At 49.3% G+C, this 26605-nt stretch overlaps 1 protein-coding gene across 1 annotated transcript in view; it reads right to left on the bottom strand.

Moving 5' to 3' along the window:
* Positions 1-26605, bottom strand: part of si:ch211-220f16.2 (golgin subfamily B member 1) — a 35340-nt gene that overhangs the window by 5387 nt on the left and 3348 nt on the right. Inside the window, exons 3-22 of the mRNA XM_068728737.1 lie at positions 25873-26043; positions 22582-22719; positions 22164-22274; positions 21823-21978; positions 21306-21485; positions 21098-21220; positions 20884-20997; positions 20223-20535; positions 19848-19963; positions 18520-18637; positions 18338-18429; positions 18100-18250; positions 14885-14991; positions 13904-14027; positions 12716-12849; positions 12137-12246; positions 11816-11984; positions 11611-11715; positions 6508-11353; positions 188-6477 (exon numbers count right to left, since the gene is read on the bottom strand). Of these exons, the coding sequence (XP_068584838.1) occupies positions 188-6477; positions 6508-11353; positions 11611-11715; positions 11816-11984; positions 12137-12246; positions 12716-12849; positions 13904-14027; positions 14885-14991; positions 18100-18250; positions 18338-18429; positions 18520-18637; positions 19848-19963; positions 20223-20535; positions 20884-20997; positions 21098-21220; positions 21306-21485; positions 21823-21978; positions 22164-22274; positions 22582-22719; positions 25873-26043 (13668 nt within the window). The remainder of the gene's footprint in view (positions 1-187; positions 6478-6507; positions 11354-11610; positions 11716-11815; positions 11985-12136; positions 12247-12715; positions 12850-13903; positions 14028-14884; positions 14992-18099; positions 18251-18337; positions 18430-18519; positions 18638-19847; positions 19964-20222; positions 20536-20883; positions 20998-21097; positions 21221-21305; positions 21486-21822; positions 21979-22163; positions 22275-22581; positions 22720-25872; positions 26044-26605) is intronic.

The following is a 26605-nucleotide window of genomic DNA, read 5'->3' as shown; positions in this document are numbered from 1 at the left end:
AACTTCACAGACACAAACACATGAGCATCCCGACACAAAACACAAAGAAACGCCACCATGCAAGTCAAAGCGATGACGTATGAAACACTGCTGACCCTGCATGCTTTCTTTCTGCATAATGAAACGGCGCAGAGAAGAAGTGACAGCGAGCAGCCAAACTCAAACCACAGCGGAGGACTTCACTTACCGGTCCTTCCTTCTCACTCTGGAGGACACTTCCTCTTGACTTTCCCGTCTCCGGACTCGACCCTTGCCCGGACTCGACCGCTCTTTTGGCCCCGGCGAGCTCCTCCATCAGCCGCTCACGGTCGTTTTGGAGGCTGGCCATGGATCTGGAGAACGCCGACAGCTGCCTGCTGAACGTGTCGTTGTCCAGGACGACCCGCTTCAGCTCCCTTTCCTTCTCCGACAACTCCCTCGACAGCTCGTCCAGCAACTTGCTCAGCGCCGCGTGCGCGTCTCCGTTCTCTAAAGCCGCCGACTTCCGAGCGAGGACGTCCCTCTGCTTGGCCAACATCGCCAGGTCGGACGTGACGTCCCGCAGGCCGCGCTCCGCCTTGTTCAGGGCCGCCCGAGTCTCCCGGAGCTCCTCGTCGTATCCGTTTCTCAGGATCTTGAAGTCCTCGATGAGCTGGTCTCGGTCGTTCTGCAGGGCGGCCATGGCTCTGCACATGGACTCGTTCTGGGCCTTGGTGTCTTTGCTCTGCGTCTTGGCCTCCGACAGCTGCTGCTCCATCTCCAGCAGCTCTGCAGAGAGCTCCGCCGTCCTGAGGTCCGCCGTCTCGCGCTCGGTCCTCATCAGCTCCACCTCGCGCTCGAAGGCGTCCAGCTCGCCGTTGTACTTGTCCTCGGCTTGCGCCAGGTTTTTGTCCGTCTCGGTCTCCACCAGCTGCACTTTTTCCTTCAGCTCGTCAGTTAGGACCTTCTGAGCAAGAAGCTTTTGCTGGAGGTTGTTACATTCAGCCGCTTTGGCTGCGACCGCTTCCTGCAAATCAGCGATCACTTTGCCTTCATCCGTCGCGGCTCTTTCTTGTTTTAGAGTTGACATGTCAGCCTGCAGACTGGAAACCTGAGCTTTGAGTTGAGAGATCTCTGCTCTTAAAGTATCACTCGCCTCTTCCTCCTTTTGAAGGTCCGACCGAGACTCTCTGTGCTGCTTTTCGGCTGCAGCTTTTTGGTCTTCCAGGTCTTTGATCACATCCTGCTGCTTCTTCAGCAGCCCCTTCAGCTGGTTGTCCTTCAGGAATAAAACCTGATTCAGATCCTCTCTGTACCGGACCAGTTGAGCCCTGAGCATGGCGTTCTCTGAGTTGAGATCATCCATTTGATGCAACAGCTTCCGTATTTCATGTTTGAGGCCTTTGGTGGCGCCGCCCTCCCCGTCAGCTGAGCCGTCTTTCCCCTTGAACCCCAACTGGCTCTTTGCTTCAAGGATCCTGTATTCTGACGTCAGCCGCTCCCGTTCGCTCTGTAGAGACACCATGGAGTTCTTGAACGACTCCATCTTCGCGGCCGCCTGCTCCTTCTCCTGGATCGACCTGTCCACTTTAACTTGGAGGCTTCTCGCCTTCGCTTCGAGGCCTCTCAGCTCTTTGTCGGCCGTCTCTCTCTGGTAGCGGGACGACGCCAACCTGTCCTCGTACACGGCTGACTGGGCGCGGTGATTCGCCTGGAGTTGTTCCAGATATCCGGACATCTGTCCGTCTCTGCAGGACAGCAAGGAGGAGATCTCGGCGTCTTTGCCGTGGAGGAGCGTTTTCAGCTGCAGGGAAATCCCCTCCTGCTTCTCGAAGTCGGCTTGAACTTTGTCATTTAGAGACCGTAAAAGGAACAGCTGAGCGTCCGAGTCTGCGCTCGTCTTCTCCACCTGCTGCAGATTTAGCTGCGTTTGGGAGATCACGTCTTCCTTGTCGGCGAGCTGTCGGTTCAGCGCGTTTTTATCTTGTTCGATTCTTTCGGCGTGAGCGCCGAGCTCCCTCACCTGCGCGCCCATGAGCTCCACGGTCTCGGAGAGCTCAGCGTTGCTCGCGCTCAGGAGAAACAGCTGCCTCTGCTGCGCCGCGGCAGCGACGGAGTATTCGCTGAGGGTCCTCTCCAGCCGGGACTTGGTCACTCGGAGCTCGTTCACCTCTTTGTCTTTCACTCTCATGTCCTCCAGGAACCGCTTGATCACGAAACCCTGCTCCAGGAGCTGGCTGTCCTTCTCGTGTAACGTCTTTTGGTACAAATCACTCCAGCGTTTGGAAGCATCTGCGCCTTGAGGGGTGGCGGATAAAGCGGACATCTTGGTCTCGTTCGTCTCCGCCGATCTCTTCAGAGTATTAATCTGAAGGTCCTGAGAGTCCAAGTGCTGCCTCAGCTCAATCACCTTTTGGCTTTCTTTATCTCTCAGGTCCTTAAGGTCTTCTATCTGCTGCTGTAACATGAACTGATTCTCCAAATAAGAACTGAATTGTTTCTCATCTACATTTGGTGACGACGTTGTGATGTTGTGATCCTCAGATTTGTTACTTTCCTGTGAGACGTCCAGAGCCAGCTGGTCTCGTTCAGACTCAACACTCAGGATCTTGTCCGTGGCCTCCTGGAGGAGCTCCTTGTGCGTCGTCAGCTCGACTTCAACCAGTTTACTTCTCTCCTCTAAAGCCGACGTCTGCTCTGAGCTTTTCTTCAGCTCTCGCTCCAAGTGTTCACAGGCCGACCGTGAGCTCTTCACAGCGCTCTCCAAATCCAAGATCACTTCCTGGTATTTAATGCAGTTTTGCTGCAGGTGATTGATCTCGTGGTGCTTCTCTCTGAGCAGCTCTTGGAGTTCTTTCTTCACGTTCTTGGAGCCCTGGCTGCCCCTCTGAACCGTCTTGAGCTTCTCCTCGAACTCTCGGACCAGCTTGAGCTGCTCCTCCTCTTTTTCTTGGCGGACTCTACCGCTCGACTCTTTGCTCGCCGCCAGCTGAGAGGACAGCTGCGTGTTTTGGGTTTGCAAAGCGGAGACGGACTCGGTCAGTTCGTCGATCCTCTCAGAGTTTTTCAGGATCGCAGTTTCCAGATGTTCATTTTCATTCTTCACCTTCTCTGAAATCTCTTGAACGTTTTCAAGCTCCTCCTGCAGAAGAGACTTGTCATCCTCCAAGATCCTCACCTTCTCGTTCAGGCAGACGCTCTCTCTGGTGTGCTTGTTAATGACGTCTTTGAGCTCTTTAATGTCGTCCTCTTTATTTCCCAGCTGCAGCTCGTGATCGTTCTGCATCTTCTCCAATCTTTCACAAAGATGTTGCTTCTCTTTTTGCAGCAGATTGTTGATTTCCAACTGAGCTCCAAGTTCTGTTTTCTGGGCCTCGATCTGGGCCGTCAGGGAATTGTTCAAACCGAGTGCTTCGTCAAGTTTGAGCTGCATGTTGTTTGTGTACTCGTTTGATTCAGAGTGCTTCTCTTCCAACGCACGGCTAGCCTCTGCAAGCTTTGCTGCCAGTCGGTTATTTTCAGCCTCCAATTCAGCGAGCTTCTCTCCGAGTCTGCAAACCTCCGCCTCCGACTGTTGATCTTTATCGGTCAGCTCGCATGTTGCCAGTTTGTGGTTTTCCTCGAGCTCAGCGAGCTCTTTTCTAATTTTCAGATTCTCCTCCTCCAGCTCTTCAATCTTCTGCCGCTTCTCTTTGGAAAATGTGTGCATCCTCTCTTTAATTTTCCCATTTTCTTCCTCTGACTCTCGAGCTTGCTTGTCCAGAACCTCCATCTCGGTCTCACGTTGGTGGATTTTCCTGAGGGCTTCCTGCCGCTCTCGTTTGGCCCCCTCCAGAAGCTGCCTCATCTTGTCCATTTCACTGCTCACGTTCTCATAAGCCTGCAGAAGAGACTCGTACTCTTGCTTCAGCTCGGCGTGCTTGGACTTCCACTTGGACAGCTCCTCCGTCTGAGAGTCCTTCAGAGACTCGAAGGCTTGTTTCTGCCGCGTGATGTTTTCTACGGTTAGCTTCAAGCTTTCAAGCTCCTCGTTCTCCCTGGCCAGAGACGACACGGAGCTTTCCAGCTCCACGTTCTGCCGTTTTAACTTCAGCACCGACGACTCCAGAGAGCAGCGCTCGGCTTCTTTGGCGTCGTGTTTGGCTGACAGCTTTTCTACCTCTTCTTTGAGCGTTGCGTTTTCCTTCAAGAGCTCTTTCCTGGAAACTAAAGCCGCTTGAAGTTTCCTGGTCAGGAGAGAAGCTTTGCTCCGGCCGTCCTGATCGTTCGCTTTGGAGCCGTCGCTTCCAGATTTCTGAAGCTCAGCAGCCTCCGTTCTCATCTTTTCAACGGCACTTTCATGCATTTTAACTTGACGCTGCAATTGCAGTTCGAGTGCAGATATCAGTTCTTCCTTTTCTGAAACTAGAGCCTGAGAAACTGACAAGGCGTCTTCTCTCTCCTTTAGTTTCACTTCAAAGTTTTCCGCACATCTGCCGGACGAACGGGAGACTTCTTTGTTCACGTCCTCCTGTTTGTTCTGCTCAGTTACTTTCTCCTTCAGCTGCTCCTTCAGCGCCGTCACCTCATCTCTGAGTTCACCGATTAATCTGAGAGCATTTCCACTTTCTTGCTTTAACAAATCCAACTTCGTTTGTGTTTCAGAACAATGCAGTTGTGCTTTTTCAAGCTCCTCGGTCAGAACACTTTTGTCGTCACAGAGCTCCTGCTTCGTTTCCGTTGCCGTCTTTTGAACGGCTAAAACTTCCAAAGATCTCTGTGACGCTAAAGCCTCAAGTTCCACTTTCATCTGGTCACTTTTCTCCAAAAGAGCCTCGTTCTGCACCATCAAGAGCTGGTATTTTTCCTCATTTGCGTGCATGTGTTCCAGTGAGACGCTCAGCTTCTTCAATAAGTCCTGCTTCTCCTCTTGGGTCTTTAGCTCGGCAACTTTAATCGCTTCCTGATATTTCTCAACTTCTTCCGCTTTCTCTTTTACTTCTGCACGAGCTTTCTCTGAGTCCTTCTCCAGCGTCTGAAGTTTGGATTTCAGAGCGTCTGCTCTTCGCTCCACGGCCACCAGAGCCTCGTCCTTACTCGCCATCTCAAGAGACGAGCTCTCAAATTTGGCTTTAACATTTTCGAGCTCCGTCTGCAGGTTTGACAGAGAATGGAGCTGGCTCTCCTTCTCAGCCAGAGACATCTTCAGATCTTGCAGAGTTTTATCCCTCTCCTCGACGAGCTGTCTCAAAGTGTCCAGCTCGTCTAGATCGGACAAAGATCTCTGACGGAGTTCCTCCAGCCCCTTGACCTTCTCGTCAAAGTCCAACTGGACGGCGTTCAGCTCGTTCGTCTGCTGGCAGCGTTGCTCCAAGAGGGCCTTGTAGTCGTCCTTCAGCTCAGCCAGCTCTTGGGTTAACTTCTTTTCGTTCTCTTGAGCTTTCTTCAGCGTCTCTTTGCGTGCCAGCAAGGCAGCCTGGGCCTTCTTCTGTATCTTCGCCTTTTCGAGCTTCATCTGCGCGAGCTCATTTTCCAAATCGACGACAGAAGCAGCGGAGGAAGATCTGTCCTCCAAGTCTTCTTTACACGACTGGATTTCCTTTTGAAGCTCTTCTGATCTCCGCACCCAGTCGCTCCTGTCTCGCTCGTACGCCTCCTCCCTCTCGGCGGCTCTGGACTGCAGCTGCTCCATGAGGATGCTCCTCTCAGTCAGCGTCTGCAGAGTTTCTGACAAACTCACTTCTTTCTCATTGAACGCGGCTTGCAGCGTTTGTTTTTCCGACTGAAGTTGTTCCAGAAGTCTTTCACTTCCTGTTTTGAGTTTGAGAATCTCTCCTTCCTTCTCAAGAAGTTTCTTTTCGAGAAGAGAAACGTTTTCTTGATACATCTCTGCAGAGGCCTGGGCTTGATTTGTTGCTTCTTCTAATTTATCGTGCAAAAGTGAAACCTCACTTTTTTCGTTTTGGCTTTCATACTGCTCAATTTTCTTCAACAGATCCTTTCTTACAAGGAGGGCAGCCTGAAGCTTCTTCTTCGTTGCGTCCTTCTCTTTCGACACCTTGGCCACTTCCCTCTTTAGATTGTCGTTTGCGTCGATCAGCTCAAGCTTCTCACAATTCTTGGTCTCGATTTCACTCAGCGAGCGCGACAGACGCTCCTCCGACCGCTGAGAAATCTCTTCGAGCCTCCTCGCGGCGGTTTCGCGTTCTCGCTCGACGCTTTCCAATCGCGCCGTCAGAGAAGTTTTCTCCTCACCGAGTCTCATTCTCTCATTTGAGGCGGATTCGATAAGTTGGGCGACGGACACGTCTCTGTCCCGCAACTGCTGACTAAGTCCAGCGAGAAGCTCCTTCTGCTGACTGATCTGAATGCTCATGCAGCTGATCTGCTCATCTTTTGCCTGTGATTCTGTGTGTAAAGAAGAGTGTTTGACAGCAGCTTCTTTCACCGCCTCTAACTCGGCGTCCAGTCGAGTCTGCAGATGCTCCACCGTCTCTTTCAAAAGAGCAATTTGTTGACCCTTCTCCTCGTTATTCCTCTCTCCTCTACTGAGTGTTTCCTCCAACTCACCTCTCAAAGCATCTACCTCGGACTGATGGCTTTCCTGTACTTGTCTTATCACGTCCTGTAAAGAAGCAGCCGATCTCTCAGACGGCGGCGACACAGAGGACTCTTCGTCGGCACCGATTCTTCTCGCTACGAGTTTTTGCAACTCGTGTTCTGCAGCTTTTAGAGCCTGTTGCAAATTAGTGTTGTCATTGTCCTTTTCCTGGACGGACGCTAAAACCTTCTCAAGCTGAATCCTGGACGCCGACGCCTCCGACTCTTTGGCGCTCAGCTGATCAGACCTCTGCCTGATAGCGGAGGAGGCCTCTGCTAGCTTCTCCTGCAAGCTGTCCAAGTCTCCTTTCAGAGCATTAACTTTGACATCTTTAGATTTCATTTCATTTTCAACACTTTTCAATTGCTCTGCAAGCAGGTTCTTATCCTGTTTCTCTCTATCCAGCACTAACAGCCACTCTTTCTCAGAGTCCTGCAGAATCTGCTCTATCTTTTCTATGTTTTCTGCTAATCGAGAGACCTCTTCGTCTTTGGCACTAACCTTTGCTTGAAGGCTCTCCTTCTCGGACATCGTTCGCTCCATTATGTGGCTCAAGCTGCTGGACTGCTGCTCCATCTGGACCTGCGACGCTCGTACTTGATGATGTTTCCGTTCCAACGCTTCTCTCTCCGCGAGATGCTTCCTGACCTCCTCTTGCAAACGCGCGTTTTCATTACCGACGGCCGTGAGACGCCTCTGGTGCTCCTCCTTCGACGAATCGATCTCCTCATTCAGCCTCTTGTTCTGCTGTTCCACTTTCTGCATTTCTGAGACCAGCTGGGATGTGTGTTTGGCCTGAGACGTGTACTGACTGTTAATCGCATGGAGAGCCATTTCCCTCTGCTCCAGGTTCTCCGTCAGTGCGTTCATTTGTGCCACGACTTGAAGATGCTGCGATTTGAGTCGTTCTATTTCGACGGTCAGCAGCGACACGCTGGCTTGATGGGAAGCGAAAGCTTCGTCCTTCTCCTTCGACAGACTGGAGTTCAGGTCTTCGGTTTTCTGAACTTTGCGATGGATCCGAGACAACTCGTCCCTCAGTGTTTCTACGGTCGCCTGACGTTCGGCGCTGGTGTCGTCCAGTAACTTGCGAAGGTTGGACACCTCCTCGGCGGTCTGGGACAGCTGCTTCCTCGCATCCTGCAGCTCCTCTAAATTAGCCGCGTACTTCTGTTGAAGGTCGCTGAAGGCACTTTGTGTTTCCTCTGCTGACGTTTTGAGGTTTTCGGACTCGGCGGACAGGAGCTGAATGTGACTCTGAAGCTGCGACACCGACTCTGTGCTCTCCATGAACCGAGACTTGAAGACCAAAGCCTCGTCTGCTCTTCTCTGAACATCCTGAAGAGACCTTGATTGGTCCAAAAGAGCCGCCTGCTTTTCTTCAAAGGCCTTTTTCAGATTCTCCGCCTCAGACATCTGTACCTGGAGGCTGCTGCTGAGCTTTGTGACCGATTCTTCCAGGTGGGACATCTGTTCTTTCAAGCCCTCACACTCTGCCTCTTTGGCTTGTAGGTTTGACTTGAGATCCTCAACGGCAGCTGAAGAATGACTCTGATATTCAAGACTCAGCTGTTCCTTTTTCTCCAAAGCAGTTTTCAGTACGGAAGACTCCGAAGAAAGGCTGTCGACTTGTCCTCTGAGTTTACAGATGGAATCTTCAAGCTCTGAAACTTTTGCACTTAAACTCGCATTGTCATCTGCTTTCTGTTTCAGCCGCTCCTCCTGCTCAGAGGTCCTCCCGGTGAGTTGCTGGATCAGATTCTCCTGCTGTTTCAGGGAGTCATCTTTTCCTCGCAAGGTGAGGTGAAGCCTCTCCTTCTCCGAGTCCGCGGCTTGGAGTTTGCCGTCCGCATCGCAAACTGCCGTTTTGAGACGTTCGACCTCCGTCGCCGCTTTCTGAAGTTCAGACTTCAACCTCGCGTTCTGCTCGCTCAGCGCTTGAACGTCGTCGTTGAAATCGACGATCTCCGCTTTCCTCCGGTCCTCATTCTGAGTCAGCTGACCGTTCTCCGCAGCGAGTTTCTGCACAGCGGCCTTCAGGGCGGTCATCTCGACCTCCGCCTCTGCAGCGCTCTCGTTCATGGCGCCGAGCTGACCGCTGAGCGAGAACACCGACTCGTTTCGTTTACTCAGCTCTTCTTTCTGGTTTTGAAACTCATCCCTCAAGTCCTTTAATGTCTGTTCTTTTTGCTCTATTATTATCTTTGTCTCTGTCCTGAGCGTCTCTACTTCACTCTGCAGCTGGGACACGAGGGCTTTCAGCTGCACCACTTCATTCTGACGAACGCCGCACTCCTCTGCTTTCTGCTGAAGCACGGCGTCTTTCTCCAGCAGCCCCGACTTCAGCACGGACCCTTGCTCCTGAAGCATAGACACGGTATCCTGAAGTTGCAGCAGCTGGTTCTGCTTCTCGTTCAACGAGGCGTTGAGTCGACCGGCTCGCTCTCGTTGACTTTCAAGTTGCTCTTCTCTCTCCTTCAACGTTCTTGACAGAGACGCACATTCGCTGGTTTTCTCAAGCAAACCTGCAGAGTTCGACCGTTCGCTCTCCCTGAGGATCTTTTTCAATTCGTCTTCCGCAAAAGCAAGCTCCTCCTTTTCCTTCAACAGGCCGGTGATTATCTTCTGATTCTCTGAGATTTGAATTTGAAGCCCGGAGTTGTGTTCCTGGAGTGAACTCCTCTCCGCGGTTAGTTCAGAAGCTGACTTGACGTTCTGCGCTAACTCCTCCTGGAGTCGCTCATTGCTCTCTAGGAGGCTGCTAATCTTCAGGCTGAAACTGGCGTTCTGCTCCAGCGTCGCTTGAAGCCGTCCGTCGAGGTCAGACCGACCCTGCGCCTGCAGAGCGAGCTCCCTCTCTCTGGATTCACAAGCAGCACGGAGTTGGTGGTTTTGCTCCGTCACCGCCTGGATGTGTCCGTTTAACCCAGCCAGGTCCTTTTGCCTCAGTTCCGCTTCGGACTCCAGCTTCCGGATCCGCTCACTCAGAGCCTTGACGGTGTTGTTTGCGTCGTCCACCTCCTCTTTGCGTTCCTGACTCTGTCGCGTCACATTTTCCAACGCTTCTTCTCGCTCCTCGATGAGCCGGCGAAGCTGCGAGCGCTCCTCGCTCAGCGATGCGGCTTCCGCCTGTAGCTTGACCGCAACATGTTCCCGGTGAGCGATCTCGTCCTGCAAACTGCGGTTCCCTTCCTCCTTCTCCTTTAACTCAGACTTCAGACTGCGTTCCTGCTCTCGAAGCAGAGACAGCGTCTCCTGAAGCTGCGCCTGCTGCTGCCGTTGGGCCTCGACCTGCGACCGGTGATCCTCCTCCGACCGGCTTTGCGCTTGCTGTCGCAGTCGCGTCACCTCCTCCTCTCTCTCCCTGAGCAGCTGGCCGAGGTTACTGCATTCCTCTGTCTTTGCCAGCAGAATCTCTGAGTTTGAGTTGGCGCTTCGCTGGAGAACTCCGTTTAACTCGAGCGCTTGAAGGGTCAGATCCTCTTTATCTTTTTGGAGCTCTTCAAGCGTCGTGTTGTTTTGTGAAAGCTGCGTTTCCAACGCGGACACTTTGGTTTGCAACGAATCCCTCTCAAGCGTGACTCCTGAGATGGTTTCCACGCTCCCGGTTACTTCCAGTTGGAGCCTCTCCTTCTCTTTCGTGAGGCCGTCGACTTGATCCTGAAGACCGCGGTTGAGTTCAAGAGCGGACGACATCTTTTCACCGAGTTGCTCGACGTTCTGCTTCTGCTGCTCCAGCTCCTCCGTCAGCCCTTTAAGTTTCTCCTGCAGCTGCTTCTTCTCCGTCTTCATGCTCTTTAAGAGATTCTGGAGCTTGGAGATATGTTCAGATTTGCTCTGAAGTTCGCCGCTCAGCTTCTCGTTCTCTGAATCCCGGTTTTGCAGTTGGTCATTGTATTTCTGCCTCTCGTCCTCGGCCCGTCTGTCAGTCGTCTTCAGTTGGTTCTCCAGCGTCTCTATGGTTTCCACTTTCTCTTGGATCTCCTTCTTGATGCGCTCCTCGCTCTGCGTTTGCTCCTCTAGCCGCTTGGACAACGTCTGCGTTTCGTGACTATATCTTTCCACCTGTGCCAGGAGTTTGTTCCGCTCATCCTTGAAGGACTTCAGCTCTCTTTCGTACGTCTGCTCTTTCTCGCTAAGCTGCTGCTGCAGCCGCTCGCTGCCGGCGTCTCTGTCCTTGAGCTGCAAAAGGAGTTCTTCCGACTCCCGCTGCTTCTGCGTGGACGCAGTCAGCTGCTCTTTTACTGCAGCGATGTGCGTTTCACATTCAGAGAGGTGACTGCGATGGCTCACGAGCTGCTTCTGGATCTCCCCCCGAAGGTCCAGGATGGTTCTCTTGTCCTCCTCCGTCTGCTTCACCAGATGTTCCAGCTCGGCCTCTCTAGACTCTCGCTCCTCTTTGGCCTTGAGCAGCTCCTCCTCTGCATCCTTCACTTTCTCCACCAGCTCTGTGATCTTGCTATCCAGCGCCTGCTGATCTGAAGTCTGAGACTCTCTGATGACCGCGGCCTCCCGCTCCGCCTTACTCAGAGCGCTTTCTACACGGACCAGGTTCTCCTCTTTGAGCTTGACCTCCTGCTTCAGCGCCGCGACCTGCTCCGCGTACTCCGCCGCGTTCCCGGCGAGGGTTTGGATCTCCTCCTCCTTCTCCAGCAGCGCGTCTTTGAGTCTGTCGATTTCGCGCTCGCAGCTCTGCAGCTCGTGGATGAGCTGGGCTCGCTCTTCCAAGTGGGCGGAGTTTAATTTGTCCAGCTCCTCGTTCGTCTGATCGAGCTCCGTCTGTAAAGTTTCGATGGTGACTTCCTGCTTCTGTGTCTGAAAATGAGAAGATGAAAAGACAACAATGAAGCATCGAGTGAAAAGCCATATAAGATGACTGCATCTCATGTATTCCTCAAAAGCTGAGGACTTGATTTATTCCCTCTTGTGCACAGCTCAAATATTCTGCTTCACCGTGAAACACTTCAGTATAAAGACGTTCTAAGCTCCTTTCACTGGGACTTTAACCACAAGTCCTCGTATGCAACGAACAGACCAAACACACAAGTGAATATGACATGAATGCGTCACACCTTCTCCTTCAGCACACTGAGCTTCTGCGTGAGGTCCACGACTTCTGCCTTCAGCTCAGAGCTCTGTTTCTCTGAGCTGCTGCATCTCTTGGAAACGTTCTCAAGCTGCAGGGAAGAAAACGACAACAAACACACACACAATGAAGAGAACCACTGCAGAACCTGAAACAGAGACTACCACAGAACGATGAGTCGGAGCTCTCACGGTGTGCTCGGCCTGGAGCAGCTTGTCGGACGCCTCTCTGCACTGAATCTCTTTTTCGCTCAGAGACTCTCGGAGGCTGCCGATGAGCTCCAGCTTCTCCGACGTCTTGGCCAACGTGTTCTCCTTCTCGATGAGGGAGCTTTCCAGACACTCCTGTGTGCTGCTGAGTCTGAAGAACACGATCACACACACACACACACACACACACACACACACACACACACCTGCATCAGATACCAGGCCGTGTGCAGCAAGGTGAAGGAACACAGGCGCCTGTAGAGACAGAGGACAGCGAGGCCCCTGGCGTCTAGAGGAGCTCACCCTTTGAGCTGCTCGGTGAGGCTGCCGACCAGCAGCTGGTGGTTCTCCGCATCTCGGCTCTGCTGAGCGCGGAGGCCGGTCAGCTGGCTCTGTAGTCTCTCCGACTCGTTCTGTGGAGGCAGCGAGAAGACGGATCGACACGGCGCACAGAGTAACACGGGAAAAGGTTGTCACCGCACACAGACGTGGATCACAGCAGAGAGCTGCAGAGCAGCATCAGAGGGGAACCACACCGCAGAACATCACTACTGTCCCTTTAAGAAGTGAGGTGTGACACCCGGTGACTCAGAACGTCTGAGGTTAAAGGAGCACACCACACCGTTAGCCGTCACACACACACACACACACACACACACACACACACACACACACACACACACACACACACACACACACACACACACACACACACACACACACACACACACACGAGAGAGACACCAACACACCTGAGAGACCCAAAATGGCTGCTCATCTTCATCTACATCAAACGTCACCTGCGTTAGAAGGGCCTGTTACAAAATCCTAGACGGGATTACAGAAGACAGTCCCGGGTTGGACCGAGCCCCGTGAGGTTACCTGTAAGGCCTCTATGCGGGCCTGCAGCTGCAGCCGGTCCTCCAGATCTTGACAGCGCTCCTCCAGACTCAGTATCTGCTCCTGCAGCTGGTTCCGCTCCAGCTCCAGCTCCTCCACGACGGACCGCAGACCGTCTGGAGTCATCAGAGAGGAGAGGGGAGGAGAAGAGAAGAGAGGAGAGGAGTCAAGGAGGAGGAGGATCCGACTCCTGACTCAACATCACGCACGGTTCCACTGCACGCGTTTCATCAGTACGGCAACGGAGCTTCTCTATTTCTTCTATTCTTCAGGCCTTGATGAGCTACCATCAAGGACACTTCCTGCTCAGATGTTTCAGAATAAAAGCCTTCCAGCTGCTCAAAGGGCAGAACTGCTTTTGCATTAATTCAAACAGATTAAAAGTTTGTCTTCATGTGTGAAGACTTGACTGTCCAGAGGTAAAAAGAGGTGAAGTATAGAAGAGGTGGATCAATAATCACAGGATACAGAGTCTCTTCAGATTGATTATTAAAAGACATTCTGGAGACGAGTCATTGGTCAGAAGACAGAGTGTGGAATGCATTCAGGTTTCAGCCACAAACAACCAAGAAGTACGTCGGTCAGAACTTCCATTGTTAGTGTTCACTGATGAAGTAGTTTTTGGTTTCGTGACACGAAGACGACAGGATGAGAGGAAATGAAGAAAAGAAAGAAGGTGAGCATGCAAACAATCAATAAATAATAAGTAAAACTTACCAGGGAGGAGGAGCTTATCCTGTCACCTACATTTACACGACCTCACGAGAATTCAGAGCGTTCAGTGGACCAACAAACACTAGCCAGCTCAACCAGCATGCACCACGTCCACAGAACACAAACTGATGGAGATGAATGAGTCGCTCTCTCTTGGGAGGACACCAATTGTCCCAGAGTGGGTTGACATGTGAGGAGAGCTTACATCTAGTCCACTGGTGGAGGTGAAGCTGAACCCAGTAAACCCCCAGTGAAGATAACCCAGCTCTCACAGTCCCCGTGCTGCCAGGTTAGATGGAACACACGGACGTAAAACCAAACCAACAGAAACAACCCCACACTAAATGAAGTGTTACGGTGAAAAACGACCACATATCACCCCGGTGACACCCTCCCAGAGCGGTGTGACGGATGAACGTGTGCATGCCGGTGCAAACTGTCCAGCGGGTCTCACACCTGTGTCGGGAGTACTGTACTCGGGCCACCAACCTCCCATGTTCTCTCCCTCCATCGGGGTGGTGCTCTCTGAGGGGCTCCGGGGGTCCTGGAACGAGGCCTGTCCGTCAAACTCAAAGTCCTCCTGTGGGAGGGGGGGGGGAGACACGTATGTGAAGCAGAGCGGTGTGTCTTTAATAGTAGGCGAGATAAAAACTATGGAAGCCCAGAGAGGTAGGCGACATAAAAACTACGGAAGCCCCGAGAGGCAGGCGACATAAAAACTATGGAAGCCCCGAGAGGCAGGCGACATAAAAACTACGGAAGCCCCGAGTGGCAGGCGACATAAAAACTACGGAAGCCCCGAGAGGCAGGCGACATAAAAACTACGGAAGCCCCGAGAGGCAGGCGACATAAAACTACGGAAGCCCCGAGAGGTAAGCGACATAAAACTACGGAAGCCCCGAGAGGCAGGCGAGATAAAAACTACAGAAGCCCCGAGTGGCAGGCGACATAAAAACTATGGAAGCCCCGAGAGGCAGGCGACATAAAAACTACGGAAGCCCCGAGTGGCAGGCGACATAAAAACTACGGAAGCCCCGAGTGGCAGGCGACATAAAAACTACGGAAGCCCCGAGAGGCAGGCGACATAAAAACTACGGAAGCCCCGAGAGGCAGGCGACATAAAAACTACGGAAGCCCCGAGGGGGCAGGCGACATAAAAACTACGGAAGCCCCGAGGGGGCAGGCGACATAAAAAGTACGGAAGCCCCGAGGGGGCAGGCGACATAAAAACTACGGAAGCCCAGAGAGGCAGGCGAGATAAAAACTACGGAAGCCCCGAGGGGGCAGGCGACATAAAAACTACGGAAGCCCAGAGAGGCAGGCGAGATAAAAACTACGGAAGCCCCGAGAGGCAGGCGAGATAAACAACAACAACAACAACAACAGTAGAAGTTTTACATTGAAGCATTTAACACATGTCTAAACGTGTCCAGGTACCTGCAGGCTCCGCTGGGCCGGAGCGGCCATCTTCTTGGCCCGGTGCTGGTTGAGCCCCCGAGCTTGAGTCAGCTCCTCCTCCAACTCCTGCTGCCGAGTGGCCAGTGCTGGATCGGAGCAGCCAGGAAAGAACCAGTCATCCTCAATCAGTTTTGTGCCACAGGGAGAGGGGGGGGGGAGTGTTTGGGTTGGATTGAGGATGTATTGATGGATATGGGGGAGGACAGGATGACGGGAAAGAGTGGAAGAAGACGTTTGTATTTTTGAAGACAGGGTGGCAGAGAAGGAGAACAGATGAAGTGTGTTGGTGTGGTGTTTGGATGAAGAGGGAGACGAGGCACTTTTCTTTTGTAACATAGAAAACAGAGAAAGCAACGACAGAGACAGACTGCAAGAGAAGCACGACTGAGAGGATCAAGCATGGAGGAACTGTTCGCACTTTTCTATTTTGAAACGAGGACCTGAGAAACACTTCAAAAGCAACATTCTGGTCAGAGCCATGCACACCTAATTTGCATAGCAGAGGAAAAAAAAAAACGGCAATGAAACACGTGGGAGACACAAAGGGGGGAGGAGACGAGTGGCTGTGGGAGGAAGGAGAGGAAGGAGAGTCATGTTCTCTCACATCCGACGGGATTCTTGAATTTGGGTTTTCATTTAGCAGCATAGGGAGCAAGCAGGGCAACGGCAGATTAACCAAACACGCTCCCATCGGTTTTGTGACAACAGGCTGATTTTAATGTGTAGAGGGGGGGGGGGGGATGGGGGGGGGTAGAAAAAGAAGAGAGTCCAGTGGGTTCAGCAGCGCTCAGTGTAACAGCAGAGTGAAGCACAGATGTGATCTACGCAGACATTACTACAACAGTCCTGAACATGCACCAACACGGACCACAGCAGGAGGGATTATGAAAGGATCAGTAAAGGATTATTAATGGATCATTGAAGGATTATGAATGGATCATTGATAAGAACAGGAGAGGAGAGTATCAATCATCAGTCGTCTGCTGTCAGATGTGAGCGGTACATCCTGCTGGTGTCGGTCATGGAACCGCTCTGGAGTCACATGGTAGGAAAACAACTTTCCTCATATGATACTTACAGATGTTTCCCCACATGAAACATCTACCGCTGTTGAGTTTTAAATATTAAAGTATTGCTACTCTTAAGTAATTCAACTTCTAAGTCCAGGACATCAATCCTGATTATTATGAATCAAAAAAACAAAACACATACATTAATAAGTATTCAGACTTCTAAATCAATACAACATAAAAACTAAATGTGGCCTGTTATATAACAATAATGACTGATCAATAAACCACCATGTGACTCCAGAGGAGCGCCGTAGCTTTAAGATGGAGGCCATCAAAGGTTCAACATTAAGGGAAAATCATTTTTATTAACTTTGCCCCAAATTAGATGAGTAAATGTAAAAGCTCTCCCTTTGAGTTATGGCTTTGGTTCTACATTAAATAACATTAATAATGGACAGGTCATCAATGATTAAGATGTTGTGTATTGTAACTTAGATTACATCTGACTCCATGAAGGATCTCAGCTTCCACTACAGCAAACAAACTGGTGATTTCCAGCAGCACTTGAAGGCAGCACCAACCAGCAGGTCAGTGTAGAAGCTTCCCTTGAATTAAATCACCAGATATCACCGACACAGGAGTGACAGGAGAGAACGCTAAAGTTAAAAAAACAGAACAATCGTCCTCATCTCTACCGACGAGGACGATTGTGGTTTTCTGTCAGGAGACGTTTTATTCTGAGCAGGACGTTTATGAACATCATGCTGTATTGAAGAAGACTGTAAACTAGAGATTGAGACCATAAACTCATGTTTACAATGTTTACTGAGGGAATAAATCAAGAGAGAAGTAGAGTCATTTTAGACTAGACTTCTATACAACCAGAGGAGTCGCCCCCTGGTGGACACTAGAGAGAATGCAGCTTTAACACATGAAGCTTTGAAGAGCTTTAAAGAACCTGGAGGTTGTTCCTCACTACATTCTAAAACACCTGGACTATGTGAGCTTCATCAGATACATCTGATATCATTGTTACAAAGACATTAGTGTTATTACACGTGTTAGTACTCCTCCAGAGTGAGAGCCATCCCACCAGAAAAGAAACATTCATTATATTTGACAGTTATTAATCATCACTGCTGGAGTATTCCTAAATACTTTAGTGTGGCCACACCAGAGATCGAAGGAAACAGAAGGAGAGAAGACGGTGAAGGAGATGGAACAGAGGAACAACAGAGGAGAGGGAGGAAGGACGGAGAAACAAAATGGCGGACTCTGAAGTGCAGCCTGTCACTGTGCTGCCGGCAGCTCTCCTACGGTGAAGTTCAGGGGGAGCAGCAGGCAGCACAGTGAGCGGCACTGGAGGTTTGGGAGGGGGGGGGGGGGGGGGAGGCCTGCATGCACAAAACTGATGGGAAACTGTTCTGAGTGGCTGCTCCCATCCCTGGAACAGGGGCAGGAGTGGGGGGGGGAGGTGAGGGGGCAATGTGGGGGGGCGAACCAAATGCTCCCCGGTAACACCGGTGAGGACGGGAAAAAAAATAAGAAAAAAAGAAAGTAATGTTCAGTCAGACAACAGAGGAGCAAACAGTGAAACACAACTCCTAACGCCTCCTGGCTCTGAAACATGATGGGGGAGGAGGAGGTGGTGGTGGTGGTGGTGGTGGGGGGGGGGTACAACACAATACCAGTGCTGTACCCAACGTCCTTCACTAGCTTTGAATGTCTGCTGTCATATTTTATGAAAAGACGGCAACAAAAATAATAGATTTTTGTCTTATTTTCGGTCTTTATATAAATGTAGTTCATGGTGCTGTTAGATTGCTGCTGGACCACCCGGTTCACACAGGTTTGGCCTCTCTTTGTGTGCACGAGTGGGAGATATATATATATATAAAAAAAACAAATATGGATGAAGAAGAATATTGTGTTGGATAAAAACATGTAAAATGATTACAACCATCTTTGACTTTAAATGTTGATGTTTGGATCATTCGCCAACAGAATCCAATTCTACAAATTGAATTGAATGAATAAAAACAATAACTGTGCAACATGTATAGGATTAATAACCCTATAAATGAAAGGCACTGAGCACGAGCAGTGTGCATTAGGATGTACAAACGACGGAGCAGACTTTCCACTGATGGGTGGCTCCTCGTCATCCTCCTCCGGCCTTACCCTCTCTCTCCTCCTCCATGTGGCTGATGCGGAGGGCCATGGCCGCCTTCTCCTCCTTGGCCCGGTCCCTGGCGCTGACCGCCTCCGTCACCATCTCCTGCCACTCCAGCACCTGGCTCTGAGCGTCGTCGGCGCTGCCGGACTCGCTCGCCTGTGAGCAGAAGGGAGCAGAGAGTCAGAGGAGAACCCGACGACGAGCGGGTGGAGGTGGGTGTTAAAGGAGGTCTGGACCCCGGACCTGAGAGGCAGCCCTCTTGGTGAACTGCTCCAGGTCTGCTTGTAGAGTCCTCTGTTGCTCCTCATACACCACCAGCTTGGTCTCCAGCATGTCTTGAAGAAAACATCAAACACACAACGTTTGTTTTGGCTCCACAGCCTCCAAAGACGCTGCAGACGTAACGAGAATAATCACTTCTGTACCGTTCTTTGCTTTGAGCTCCTCGTATTGCTCCACTTTCCAGATGTTTTCCTCTCGCTCCTCCTCCAGTGCTGTGATACGACTCCTCAGGGCAGTCAGGTCGGGGGGGGCACCTCCAGCCTAAAGGGGTCAGAATGATCAGCTTCTAAATCTGTTTATATTCCGTAATTACGTTCTGTTATTACCTTCTGTTATTACACTCTGTTATTATACTCTGTTATTACACTCTGTTATTATACTCTGTTATTACACTCTGTTATTACACTGTTATTACACTCTGTTATTACATTCTGTTATTATACTCTGTTATTACATTCTGTTATTACGTTCTGTTATTATACTCTGTTATTACACTCTGTTATTACACTCTGTTATTACACTCTGTTATTACACTCTGTTATTATACTCTGTTATTACGTTCTGTTATTACGTTCTGTTATTATACTCTGTTATTATACTCTGTTATTACACTCTTATTACACTCTGTTATTACACTCTGTTATTATACTCTGTTATTACACTCTGTTATTACATTCTGTTACTACATTCTGTTATTACATTCTGTTATTACACTGTTATTACGTTCTGTTATTATACTCTGTTATTATACTCTGTTATTACACTGTTATTACACTGTTATTACGTTCTGTTATTACGTTCTGTTATTACGTTCTGTTATTACCTTCTGTTATTACACTCTGTTATTACGTTCTGTTATTATACTCTGTTATTATACTCTGTTATTATACTCTGTTATTACGTTCTGTTATTATACTCTGTTATTATACTCTGTTATTATACTCTGTTATTATACTCTGTTATTACGTTCTGTTATTATACTCTGTTATTATACTCTGTTATTATACTCTGTTATTACACTCTGTTATTACGTTCTGTTATTATACTCTGTTATTATACTCTGTTATTACATTCTGTTATTATACTCTGTTATTACACTCTGTTATTACGTTCTGTTATTATACTCTGTTATTACACTCTGTTATTACGTTCTGTTATTACACTCTGTTATTACCTTCTGTTATTACACTCTGTTATTACCTTCTGTTATTACCTTCTGTTATTACCTTCTGTTATTATACTCTGTTATTACACTCTGTTATTACACTCTGTTATTACCTTCTGTTATTACCTTCTGTTATTATACTCTGTTATTACGTTCTGTTATTACGTTCTGTTATTACCTTCTGTTATTACCTTCTGTTATCATACTCTAAGCTTAAGAGTTTCCTGTAATTCCTTTTGGATCAATTCAAAAGAAAAACGTCACTGAAACATCAGGAGGGTGGAGCATCATAACCAAGCATCTCACCTGGCTCTTCTTCAGCTCCTCCTCCAGCTGTCTGATCCGAGACTTAGACCAGGCCTTCGTTTTCAGGAACTTGGCCTCTGATCTGCTCGCTTCCTCCGCTTTCTGCTTCACTTGGACTGCAAAAGAAATGATATTAAGATAAGAAACTCAAGACTATAGGACCTTAAAGATGCTTTCTGAAGACATCTCACAGAGCTGTATGGATTGTCATTACAGTATCAAATGTACGGTTGTAATGTACATTATTTAACTTCCTCCTTTAATGTTTTCTGACTTAAAGATAAACATGTGCCGAGTCTAAATGCTGAGCGTCTTAAACCACCATGAAATTGACCCTGAATGTCTTCTGAACAATCAAAATAAAGAACCACCAACCTTCCAGCTCAGCGATCCTTTGGCTGGAGGCGGAGTCTGCGGGCGTGGAGGGGGAGTCTGCGGGCGTGGAGGCGGAGTCTGCGGCCGTGCGTCCACCTCCCGAGGACCTCCTCAGCTCCTCCAGCTGCCCCAGGAGGTCCCGCTGCGTTTGGTCCACCTGGGCCTGATGCCGCTCCGTCACTCGCTGCACCTCCGCCTGCTGCTTCTCCATCAGGTCGCGGAGTTGCGCTCGCATCACGTGCTTCTCGGCCTCCATCTTGGACGCCAGGCTCTCTCGCTCCACGTGCAGCCGACGCAGCCGCTCCGCCAGATCCTGAGAGGAGGTCATGTGACACATATGTGAATGACTATCACATATTTATTATGTTTACTGATGTATAATAATGTGCTGATAGCTCGTGTTATGAAGTTAATATCTATTTTATATTAACGTGAAAACATCTCCTTCAAACTACTGGATCTATTCAAGTTCATCACCAAAACTACATTTTACAGATTACACGTGAACGCATCACGATAACGTTATAATCTACCTTCAGCCAGTACTCGTGTTCACTGAGCAGAGCCTGAAGGCATCATAGTGTAACTGAAGTGAACCTCCGTTGGTTAGCCGTTAGCGGTGATGCTAACGTTACTAGCTCTCCTCCTGTTGGTTCCTGACCTGTATCTGTTGGTCCCGGCCGTCCACCTCTCCCTGCAGAACATCGATGACCTGCGTTTTACCCAGAAGCACCTCCTCCTTCTCATGAAGCTTCTGCTTCAGAGCCTTCAAAAGCTGAAGGAGGAGACCAAAAGATGTTGTCAACGCCACACAACCGACACAGACAAGCTTTTCAGTCTCCTCTGAACAGATGACACATGAGCGATGTCACTACCTGCTCCAAGTCTGCACTGGCGTCAGACTTCGCCGCCAGCTTGAAGAGCTCCTGCTCGTGCATCTGGTTGATCTCCGTCACCTGTTTATCCTTCTGAATAATGATGTCTTTGAACGTCTGGATCTAAACAAACAAACAAACGAACACGGTGAGACTCGAGACAACAGCATGACATTCTTCCGGCAGAGGCGTCGTCAGAGGAACGTACGTTCCGCTTGTACATCTCCTCCTTCTGGACGTACTGCTCCTTCTCCGAGGCCAGCAGCTCTCTGAAGCTGTCCGTCTGCTCCTGCAGCAAACTGTAGCGCTCCTCCGCCTCTCCCACCTTCCTGGTGAGGCTCTGCACCAGCAGCTGCAGCTCCTGCATCGCTCCACCGGCCTCCGCCTCCTGAGGAGGAGAAGCGCGGTTCAATATTTAAATATGCAATACTAATATCAAGTGCTGAAAACAACAAATACCTGGGAGTAAAGGGTGGGGAATACATGGACTATACACCTGATGTCTTTTCCTACGAGGAATCTAGTTAACGAGGACATCGTGAAACAACAGCTGTTGTTTTTAAGGCTGTTGGCGTTTTGCTTCTCCCAGGTACCTCAGACCGTCACTCACACAATATCAGGACATTATGAGGGGGACTTTCAAAATAAAACCCCTCTCAAATCTCCAAGTCTAGATTAGTTTGCTAGGATGACCAAGCTGGTGTGACCCTAGGGTTGAATCAGACCTGCTGCTGTGGTGCCGGTGTGCCGGGCTGGTCTCCTGTCAGCGCTGTCTGCAGGTGAACAATGTAAGCCTCTTTGTCCGCCAGCTTCCTGTCCCTCTCCGTCAGCATGGCGTCCATCTCCTCGCCGCGCCGCCGCTGTGACTCCACCTCCTTCCTCTGGAACAAACCAGGGACCAGCTCATCGTTAGAGGAAACACCAAAAAAAAAGGCAGAATAAACGCTAGAATGACGTTTGCTACGACTGTGCAGTGATATGACGTTGAATTGAGAGTTCTTCAGTTTGTTTCCTTCTTCTTAACACCACTCAGGTGAAATAACGCTGAGGCATGAAGACACTTTACCGTGTGTTCCAGGTCCTCTTGTCTTTGTGCGAGCTGCTGTTCTAGTTCCTCGACCTTCTTCTTCAGCAACACGATCTTTCCTCGGCTGGCGTGTTCTCCCTCTGACGATCCCTATGAGGGGACGACGAAAAGACAACGCTGTGAAATCACACGCATCGGACTACATTTACCACGAGGCAAAAAACTACAAACGTGATGCTCGTAATGCTCTGTGTCGACTCTACTGGAAGTTACTATATTCATCATTATAGCATAACAACTTCATAAGCCAATGTTTTACACTGACTCTGCATTGTGCCCCCTAGTGGTAAAAACGTGTAAATCTTAAATCTGCATTAGAATTGGTATAAAAACAAGAATTTCATGCATTCATTGTCGGTATTCCTACCGGTGTGAATGCATGAATGTGTTTCTTTACCTTCTTGCTGTGAGTGGGCGTGCCCGGACCTCCCTGCTGCCTCCTCAGCTCCTCCAGCTGACAGGTGAGCGACGTCACCTTGGCCTTGTTCTGCAGACGCAGCTTCGACAGTTTGGACTCACACGTCTCCTTCTCCACCTGAGTCACAGTAACTGTTCTTTACCAAACGTCTGCTTCTCCTCCTGAGTCACAGTAACTGTTCTTTACCAAACGTCTGCTTCTCCACCTGAGTCACAGTAACTGTTCTTTACCTCACGTCTCCTTCTCCACCTGAGTCACAGTAACTGTTCTTTACCAAACATCTGCTTCTCCACCTGAGTCACAGTAACTGTTCTTTACCAAACATCTGCTTCTCCACCTGAGTCACAGTAACTGTTCTTTACCAAACGTCTGCTTCTCCACCCGAGTGACAGTAACTGTTCTTTACCTCACGTCTCCTTCTCCACCCGAGTCACAGTAACTGTTCTTTACCAAACGTCTCCCTCTCCACCTGAGTCATAGTAACTGTTCTTTACCCCACGTCTCCTTCTCCACCTGAGTCACAGTAACTGTTCTTTACCAAACGTCTGCTTCTCCACCCGAGTGACAGTAACTGTTCTTTACCTCACGTCTGCTTCTCCACCTGAGTCACAGTAACTGTTCTTTACCTCACGTCTGCTTCTCCACCTGAGTCACAGTAACTGTTCTTTACCTCACGTCTCCTTCTCCACCTGAGTCACAGTAACTGTTCTTTACCAAACGTCTGCTTCTCCACCTGAGTCACAGTAACTGTTCTTTACCTCACGTCTCCTTCTCCACCTGAGTCACAGTAACTGTTCTTTACCAAACATCTGCTTCTCCACCTGAGTCACAGTAACTGTTCTTTACCAAACATCTGCTTCTCCACCTGAGTCACAGTAACTGTTCTTTACCAAACGTCTGCTTCTCCACCCGAGTGACAGTAACTGTTCTTTACCTCACGTCTCCTTCTCCACCCGAGTCACAGTAACTGTTCTTTACCAAACGTCTCCCTCTCCACCTGAGTCATAGTAACTGTTCTTTACCCCACGTCTCCTTCTCCACCTGAGTCACAGTAACTGTTCTTTACCAAACGTCTGCTTCTCCACCCGAGTGACAGTAACTGTTCTTTACCTCACGTCTGCTTCTCCACCTGAGTCACAGTAACTGTTCTTTACCTCACGTCTGCTTCTCCACCTGAGTCACAGTAACTGTTCTTTACCAAACATCTGCTTCTCCACCCGAGTCACAGTAACTGTTCTTTACCAAACGTCTCCTTCTCCACCCGAGTGACAGTAACTGTTCTTTACCTCACGTCTGCTTCTCCACCTGAGTCACAGTAACTGTTCTTTACTTCACGTCTGCTTCTCCACCTGAGTCACAGTAACTGTTCTTTACCTCACGTCTCCTTCTCCACCTGAGTCACAGTAACTGTTCTTTACCTCACGTCTCCTTCTCCACCTGAGTCATAGTAACTGTTCTTTACCCCACGTCTCCTTCTCCACCTGAGTCACAGTAACTGTTCTTTACCAAACGTCTGCTTCTCCACCAAAGTGACAGTAACTGTTCTTTACCTCACGTCTCCTTCTCCACCTGAGTCACAGTAACTGTTCTTTACCAAACGTCTGCTTCTCCACCTGAGTCACAGTAACTGTTCTTTACCTCACGTCTCCTTCTCCACCTGAGTCACAGTAACTGTTCTTTACCTCACGTCTCCTTCTCCACCCGAGTCACAGTAACTGTTCTTTACCAAACGTCTGCTTCTCCACCTGAGTCACAGTAACTGTTCTTTACCTCACGTCTCCTTCTCCACCTGAGTCACAGTAACTGTTCTTTACCAAACGTCTGCTTCTCCACCTGAGTCACAGTAACTGTTCTTTACCAAACGTCTGCTTCTCCACCTGAGTCACAGTAACTGTTCTTTACCTCACGTCTGCTTCTCCACCTGAGTCACAGTAACTGTTCTTTACCAAACGTCTGCTTCTCCACCTGAGTCACAGTAACTGTTCTTTACCAAACGTCTGCTTCTCCACCTGAGTCACAGTAACTGTTCTTTACCTCACGTCTGCTTCTCCACCTGAGTCACAGTAACTGTTCTTTACCTCACGTCTCCTTCTCCACCTGAGTCACAGTAACTGTTCTTTACCTCAGTGTGAACAGGACATACGTTAGAGGTGAGCTGATGTATCTTAGAGACACTGTTTTGTTATATTTGTTATATATTGGTTCATTCAGCCAGCGTCTTCCACAAGCTGCTATCTGAACAGCTGTGAGTGCTAACAATAGCCACATTCATCGTGATAATTTGGGGGGTGGTTGGGAGACTTTCTTGCTATATTTAGCACAGCTTCTGAAGCTAGTGCTGCTTTCATTGGAAACAAGCTGGTCACACTGGGCTGAGTTTTTAGGTTGGATACCTTTTTAAATTGGTTCCTCTAATGTTTGGTTTCTGACAGTGCGAGAACAGTAGAGTGAGGACGACCTGTAGAGCAGTGGAGCTCCCTCCAAACATGGACTGCACCACGGCGGAGCTCTAATCTCACATTCCTGTCTTTATTATTGTGAGACGGACTGTGACTCGAGGGTTTAATAGTTAACTAGATCCGGCTTGATCTCAGTCGGTGACTAACGGGATCAGAATAACTCATGTAACCAGCTGGGACAAATCCCTCTCAGACCAGAGCACTATTGCGTCTAGTCTAGTACGAGGAACATCACAGAGAAACATTATATATACTGTATATTATATTATATTATATATATATATATATATATATACACAAATACATTTGATTATGATATCAGTATTACAAATACAAGGAGTTCAGAAGTTCATTAAAACTCACAAGAACCACTTCAATGAAGTCACAGTTCATGCTTTTGAAAATCTGTCTCTCTGTCTGTCTGTCTCTGTCTCTCTCTCTTTCTCTCTTTGTCTCTCTCTCTCTGTCTCTCTTTTTGTCTCTCTCTCCGTCTCTCTCTCTCTTTCTCTGTCTGTCTCTCTCCCCCTCTCTCTCTGTCGGTCTCTCTCTTTGTCTCGCTCTCCGTCTCTCTCTCTCTCCCTTTCTCTGTCTGTCTCTCTGTCTCTTTCTTTCTCTGTCTGTCTGTCTCTCTCTCTGTCTCTCTCTCTCTCTCTGTCTCTCTCTCCGTCTCTCTCTCTCTCTCCCCGTCTCTCTCTCTGTCTCTCTCTGTCTCCGTCTCTCTCTCTCTCTCTCCCTCTCTCTCTCCCTCCGTCTCTCTCTCTCTCATAATAACATTGTCTCAAACAGCTCTGACCTCTTTGGCCGTCCTCACCTTAAGTTGCTCATCTTTGGAGTGAAGTGCTGCGTCCTTCTCCCGGATCAACTCCTTCAGCTGAGAGACGAGCAGCTCGGTTTGGGTGAGTCGCTCCGTTACTTCCTCCACGGCGACTTCACCACCACCAAGACCAGCAGCACCGCGGGGGGAGCCTGGAGAGCCTGGACCCTGAGGGGGGGAGAAACGGGGGAGACGGTGAGCTGGTGACCCCAAAACACAAGCACTGTGTTTGGTTGATGCGTTAATGTCTCGTACAACAAGACTCCCAATCAACGTCTTCATCTCCTCATATCGTAAAGTCATCATTCGTCCACACTGAGCATGCTCACAATGTTCTTCTCTGGTATTGGAGGTATCGTTGACGTGGCCTTTATCTACTGGCCCGAGTGTTTGGAGTCATTTAGTAAAACGAAGGTGGTGTGGACAGAAGGTTTATTTTAAAAAGGTAGAGGAAAATATGTGTTATAGAAGTATCTGTGTACGTGTAGACGAGGTATTTAAATGTGTGAGAGATTGAGGAGCACTAGAAGAAATATAAAACTGAGAGGACCTGAAATGGAGGAATAAATAAGCAGCGATCCCATTTTATGGATTTCATTTCACAACACCAGGAAGTTATCCAACACAAGCTATCTCTTTATTCTCTTTCTCAATGTAAAATCTGTATGTGTCACCATGTAAAACGGAGGAAACATGAGGTTGTAAATACACACCAATGATCTACTACAAC

The sequence above is a fragment of the Cebidichthys violaceus genome, unplaced genomic scaffold, assembly GCF_023349555.1.
Source record: "Cebidichthys violaceus isolate CVI_PGR_0920_01 unplaced genomic scaffold, fCebVio1.0.p SCAF_43, whole genome shotgun sequence".
Lineage (NCBI taxonomy): Eukaryota > Metazoa > Chordata > Actinopteri > Perciformes > Stichaeidae > Cebidichthys > Cebidichthys violaceus.
The sequence above is the reverse complement of the archived record's forward strand: the minus strand, read 5'-3'. Positions and strand labels throughout refer to the sequence as shown.